The sequence below is a fragment of the Pseudophryne corroboree genome, chromosome 6 (genome assembly GCF_028390025.1).
Source record: "Pseudophryne corroboree isolate aPseCor3 chromosome 6, aPseCor3.hap2, whole genome shotgun sequence".
In the NCBI taxonomy this organism is placed as follows: Eukaryota; Metazoa; Chordata; class Amphibia; order Anura; family Myobatrachidae; genus Pseudophryne; species Pseudophryne corroboree.
This window is the reverse complement of record NC_086449.1, coordinates 835,066,532-835,073,293: the sequence shown is the minus strand read 5'-3', so window position 1 is coordinate 835,073,293 and position 6,762 is coordinate 835,066,532. Positions and strand designations below refer to the sequence as shown.

The 6,762-nt window shown below is 48.5% G+C and overlaps 1 protein-coding gene across 1 annotated transcript in view; it reads left to right on the top strand.

The window, feature by feature from the left end:
* Positions 1-112: 112 nt before the first annotated feature.
* LOC134934719 (ATP-binding cassette sub-family C member 9-like) overlaps positions 113-6,762 on the top strand; it is a 67,375-nt gene continuing 60,725 nt past the window's right edge. Inside the window, exons 1-4 of the mRNA XM_063930087.1 lie at positions 113-144; positions 489-527; positions 2,428-2,487; positions 6,446-6,484. Coding sequence (XP_063786157.1) covers positions 113-144; positions 489-527; positions 2,428-2,487; positions 6,446-6,484 — 170 coding nt within the window. The remainder of the gene's footprint in view (positions 145-488; positions 528-2,427; positions 2,488-6,445; positions 6,485-6,762) is intronic.

Below are 6,762 nucleotides of genomic sequence, written 5' to 3'. Positions count from 1 at the left end.
AAGTATCATGTTGCTACCATGACAACCACTGTCACATGGCAGAGACACTTTTACACGGCCATCTTGTCAGTATGCGCATTCACATCACAGCCTCCTCTCTTCCTCGGTGATCATGTATGTGGGAGCGCTGGCTCAGAAGGTCAGGTGACTCCTCAGGAACGAGCTTAAGTGCTGATATATTAATGGTGGTAAGTGGCCATAATTATAGAGAATGCCCCCTGTACAGATCGGAACAGTACAGTATATAATGCACATGTTCTCCTGTAGAGTTTGGCCTTACAGTGACAATCTGTATAATAAAATATCACATATACTGTAAGTATTCTCTAGGGAAAGCCTGTATTGTGCCATGGACATACTGTAGGCACTATGAAACAGCGGGATCTGTCATTATTACAGGGCAGGAGATATATAACTGGATGTTTATTTGCCGCACTTTCATGTTTTACGTCTCTCAAAATGTAATTGTTCTTTGCTGGAAATTTCAGGCTCCCTGAGAGTGAATTGATTACAGATGGACTTTTCAGGTACTGACGTATGAACAAAACTATTCCCGTCTTTCTGAAACTCCCTAATCTCAGATAATGGACAGAATGGTATTTTTGGGCAGTAAAGTCAATATCTAAATTAAACTCTCTAATGACATCATCCCATCATGGCAGAGGGTAAACCACGGGAATGATGCTATAATTCATATACCCGAAATACACCTGTAAAGACTAGTAACTAAGGGCCTAATTCAGATCTGATTGCAGCAGCAAATTTGTTAGCTAATGGGCAAAACCGTGGTGGTCATTCCGAGTTGATCGCTCGCTAGCAGTTTTCAGCAGCCGTGCAAACGCTATGCCGCCTCCCCTGGGAGTGTATTTTAGCTCAGCAGAAATGCGAACAAAAGGATCGCAGAGTGGCGGCAAAGTAGCTCAATACCTACTCAGCGCTTGCGATGACTTCAGACTGTTCAGTTCCTGTTTTGACGTCACAAACACGCCCTGCGATCGCCCAGCCACGCCTGCGTTTTTCCTGGCACGCCTGCGTTTTTCCTGGCACGCCTGCATTTTTTCGAACACTCCCTGAAAACAGGTCAGTTGACACCCAGAAACGTCCACTTCATGTCAATCACTCTGCGGCCAGCAGTGCGACTGAAAAGCTTCGCTAGACCCTGTGTGAAACTGCATCGTTCGTTGTAATAGTACGACATGCATGCGCATTGCGCCGCATACGCATGCGCAGAAGTGCCGTTTTTTTGCCTCATCGCTGCACAGCGAACGAATGCAGCTAGCGATCAACACGGAATGACCACCAATGTGCACCGCAGGGGGGCTCTGAGTGTTAGTTCAGGCAGAGTTCCTGATTCTGAGTCACAGGCAATACACACGCAACTCCAGACGGCAGCCAATGAAATGCATAGCAATATATGTAATCTCTGAGCTCACTCTGCCCCACCCTTCCATATGCCAGGTCAGTCATCATCATCATCGGCTCTGACCCCTACTCCGTATTAGTGCAAGAGGTCCGTCTGTGGGGGTTATTTACACCTGATTGCTCCTCTGTGAATTTGCAGAGGTTTGCGATCAGATAGTCACCGCCCAGACAGCGTGAAAATCCACCCCGTTCAAGTCTGTGTACGCCGTGCGAAAATCTCAGCGCTCGCCGGACAGCTGCAAATCCGTTTGCAACTCACTCACCATGGAATGATTTTTTCAGTGTTTGCAGTGTGTGCGCAGCCCAGGACTTACTCCTACAGCGCGACAGAATCAGGCTGACCGGGGCCGGAGCTGACGTCACACACCCGCCCTGAAAACGCTTGGGAACGCCTGCGTTTTTCCTGACACTCCCAAAAAACGGCCAGTTACCACCCCCAAATGTCCGCCTCCTGTCACTCACCTTGCATACGGCTAGCGATCAAAAAAGTTGCTGGCTTCTTTTCGCTGTTTGGCCTCGCACAGTTATACTACAATGCGCAGTCTATCGATAATCGGCCGCTGTGCGAATTCGCACAACAGTGATAAGGTCTGAATCGGGCCCTGTATTTGGCGTCTGATATGCGAACTCAGGACTCAGAATAGTGAGTAAACATGGCTACACATCTCCAACACAGCCTCAAAACAATTCTCTTGGGCGCATTCGCAGTGTTGTCACCAAGTTTCCACCAAGAAACACCCAATTAGTGTCTGCAGAGAAACAAATGCGATTTGTATGAATCATGCGCACATTCGCAGAGAAACTTATACAGCCCGCAGTGCATTCGCAATATGCAAAGAGTCGCTTGAGTCGTACATGTTCCAAAGTGCGTGAGACTCAAAAATGTGCAGTGAATAATTGTTCTTATCAATTATCAAAATAAGAGATATCTGAGTAAGAAAGATAGGATTTAGCCTGAGATACGGGGGATAAGGCAATAATGGTTCTTATGTTACCAATATACAGCCTGAAAGCAGAACTTCAGCAGCTTGTAACGCTAAGCACCCCTCATCCCAAAAACAACAGGTAAGAGGCATGGGATCACTGTAAGAAATGAGAGACGTAGGACCCTTGTAAGAGATGAGAGACGTAGGACCCCTGTAAGAGATGAGAAACGTAGGCCCCCTGTAAGAAATGAGAGATGTAGGACCCCTGTAAGAGATGAGAGAGGTAGGACCCCTGTAAGAGATGAGAGAAGTAGGACCCCTGTAAGAGATGAGAGAAGTAGGACAGCTGTAAGAGATGAGAGAGGTAGGACCTCTGTAAGAGATGAGAAACGTAGGACCCCTGTAAGAGATGAGAGATGTAGGACCCCTGTAAGAGATGAGAGAGGTAGCACCCCTGTAAGAGATGAGAGATGTAGGACCCCTGTAAGAGATAAGAGAGGTAGGACCCCTGTAAGAGATGAGAGATGTAGGACCCCTGTAAGAGATGAGAGGTAGGACCCCTGTAAGAGATGAGAGAGGTAGGACCCCTGTAAGAGATGAGAAATGTAGGACCCCTGTAAGAGATGAGAGATGTAGGACCCCTGTAAGAGATGAGAGAGGTAGGACCCCTGTAAGAGATGAGAGATGTAGGACCCCTGTAAGAGATGAGAGATGTAGGACCCCTGTAAGAGATGAGAGATGTAGGACCCCTGTAAGAGATGAGAGATGTAGGACCCCTGTAAGAGATGAGAGATGTAGGACCCCTGTAAGAGATAAGAAAAGTAGGACCCTGTAAGAGATGAGAGACGTAGGACCCCTGTAAAAGATGAGAGACGTAGGACCCCTGTAAGAGATGAGAGAACTAGGACCCCTGTAAGACATGAGAGAGGTAGGACCCCTGTAAGAGATGAGAGACGTAGGGCCCATGTAAGAGATGAAAAACATAGGACCCCTGTAAGAGATGAGAAACATAGGACCCCTGTAAGAGATGAGAGATGTAGGACCCCTGTAAGAGATGAGAAAAGTAGGACCCCTGTAAGAGATGAGAGATGTAGGACCCCTGTAAGAGATGAGAGATGTAGGACCCCTGTTAGAGATGAGAGATGTAGGACCCCTGTAAGAGATGAGAGATGTAGGACCCCTGTAAGAGATGAGAGAAGTAGGACCCCTGTAAGAGATGAGAAATATAGGACCCCTGTAAGAGATGAGAGGTAGGACACCTGTAAGAGATGAGAGATGTAGGACCCCTGTAAGAGATGAGAGGTAGGACCCCTGTAAGAGATGAGAGATGTAGGACCCCTGTAAGAGATGAGAGATGTAGGACCCCTGTAAGAGATAAGAAAAGTAGGACCCCTGTAAGAGATGAGAGACGTAGGACCCCTGTTAAAGATGAGAGACGTAGGACCCCTGTAAGAGATGAGAGAACTAGGACCCCTGTAAGACATAAGAGAGGTAGGACCCCTGTAAGAGATGAGAGACGTAGGGCCCATGTAAGAGATGAGAAACATAGGACCCCTGTAAGAGATGAGAAACATAGGACCCCTGTAAGAGATGAGAGAAGTAGGACCCCTGTAAGAGATGAGAGACGTAGGACCCCTGTAAAAGATGAGAGACGTAGGACCCCTGTAAGAGATGAGAGAACTAGGACCCCTGTAAGACATGAGAGAGGTAGGACCCCTGTAAGAGATGAGACACGTAGGGCCCATGTAAGAGATGAGAAACATAGGACCCCTGTAAGAGATGAGAAACATAGGACCCCTGTAAGAGATGAGAGAGGTAGGACCCCTGTAAGAGATGAGAGAAGTAGGACCCCTGTAAGAGATGAGAGAAGTAGGACCCCTGTAAGAGATGAGAGGTAGGACCCCTGTAAGAGATGAGAGATGTAGGACCCCTGTAAGAGATGAGGGATGTAGGACCCCTGTAAGAGATGAGAGAAGTAGGACCCCTGTAAGAGATGAGAGTTGTAGGACCCCTGTAAGAGATGAGAGATGTAGGACCCCTGTAAGAGATGAGAGATGTTGGACCCCTGTAAGAGATGAGAGATGTAGGACCCCTGTAAGAGATGAAAGATGTAGGACCCCTGTAAGAGATGAGAGACGCAGGACCCCTGTAAGAGATGAGAGAGGTAGGACCCCTGTAAGAGATGAGAGATGTAGGACCCCTGTAAGAGATGAGAGATGTAGGACCCCTGTAAGAGATGAGAAACGTAGGACCCCTGTAAGAGATGAGAAACGTAGGACCCCTGTAATAGATGAGAGAGGTAGGACCCCTGTAAGAGATGAGAGACGCAGGACCCCTGTAAGAGATGAGAGAGGTAGGACCCCTGTAAGAGATGAGAGACATAGGACCCCTGTAAGAGATGAGAGGTAGGACCCCTGTAAGAGATGAGAGATGTAGGACCCCTGTAAGAGATGAGGGATGTAGGACCCCTGTAAGAGATGAGAGATGTAGGACCCCTGTAAGAGATGAGGGATGTAGGACCCCTGTAAGAGATGAGAAACGTAGGACCCCTGTAATAGATGAGAGAGGTAGGACCCCTGTAAGAGATGAGAGACGCAGGACCCCTGTAAGAGATGAGAGAAGTAGGACCCCTGTAAGAGATGAGAGAAGTAGGACCCCTGTAAGAGATGAGAGGTAGGACCCCTGTAAGAGATGAGAGATGTAGGACCCCTGTAAGAGATGAGGGATGTAGGACCCCTGTAAGAGATGAGAGAAGTAGGACCCCTGTAAGAGATGAGAGTTGTAGGACCCCTGTAAGAGATGAGAGATGTAGGACCCCTGTAAGAGATGAGAGATGTAGGACCCCTGTAAGAGATGAGGGATGTAGGACCCCTGTAAGAGATGAGAGAAGTAGGACCCCTGTAAGAGATGAGAGACACAGGACCCCTGTAAGAGATGAGAGATGTAGGACCCCTGTAAGAGATGAGAGAGGTAGGACCCCTGTAAGAGATGAGAGAAGTAGGACCCCTGTAAGAGATGAGAGACGCAGGACCCCTGTAAGAGATGAGAGAGGTAGGACCCCTGTAAGAGATGAGAGATGTAGGACCCCTGTAAGAGATGAGAGACGTAGGACCCTTCCTATTCTCATCATGCAGCAGCAACATTGTTGCAACAATATAAACACAAACACCATCCCTGACTGCCTTTGTGGTTCTGTTGTAGCCGATGTATAATGGAGGAGGCCGGGGAGACTGGCTGCTGTGTTATCACACTAACGTGATGCATATTGATCAGAAATCTCCCGCTCACATGTAAATACTCTAGGTGACGGTCTCCTTATATATACCTATTACTCTGCCATAAGCATGGCATTGTTATTACCGGCTGGGTGTAAGTGATAGGTTGTGGGTGTGTGGGTATCCCAGAGATGGGCGAAGGTGCCCAGCGCACCTTGGCCCTTATTCCGAGTTGTTCGCTCGCTAGCTGCTTTTAGCAGCATTGCACACGCTAGGCCGCCGCCCTCTGGAAGTGTATCTTAGCTTAGCAGAAGTGCGAACGAAAGATTAGCAGAATTGCTACTAAATAATTCCCTGCATTTCCTGAGCAGCTGCAGACCTACTCCTACACTGCGATCACCTCAGTCAGTTTAGTTCCTGCTTTGACGACACAAACACGCCCTGCGTTCGGCCAGCCCACTCCCCCGTTTCCCCAGGCATGCCTGCGTTTTTACCTGACACGCCTGTGTTTTTACCTGACACGCCTGCGTTTTTACCTGACACGCCTGCGTTTTTTTAGCACACTCCCGGAAAACGGCCAGTTACCACCCAGAAACGCCCCTTTCCTGTCAATCACTCACCGATCAGCAGAGCGACTGAAAAGCGTCGCTCGACCTTGGGTAAAACTGCATAGTTTTGTGTGAAAGTACTTCGCGCGTGCGTACTGCGGCCCGTACACATGCGCAAAATGCCGCTTTTTCACCTAATCGCCGCGCTGGGACCGAAAGCAGCTAGCGATCAACTCGGAATGAGGGCCCTGCCCCTTACACAGGCTGATACCACGCAAATTGCTGTTTTACTCATGTGTATCTGATTCTAAAACTCTTCTACCGTAACTTGCAGCGCGGGTGAATGTGACCCCTCGCTTGACGCTGACACAAGGTATTTCCTGCAGTCTATGTCATCCTCATACGTAATACCTCATACATAATACTTTTCCTCTGTGATTCTCTAACAAGTCGGGAAATCTGGGAACGTCCAATCATTCCCCCAATCTGGTGTCGCCGCTGTGCGTGGTAACTGCGGGTTCCGTGTGTCTCTAACTAGTAATCAGCCTGGGATTCCGGGGCCATTAATCATTCCCTGCATCGGCCTGAAAACGGAATCTGTGTCCTCTGACTCATCCCCACCAAGTGTGATTCCCGCCACACGTCTACAGG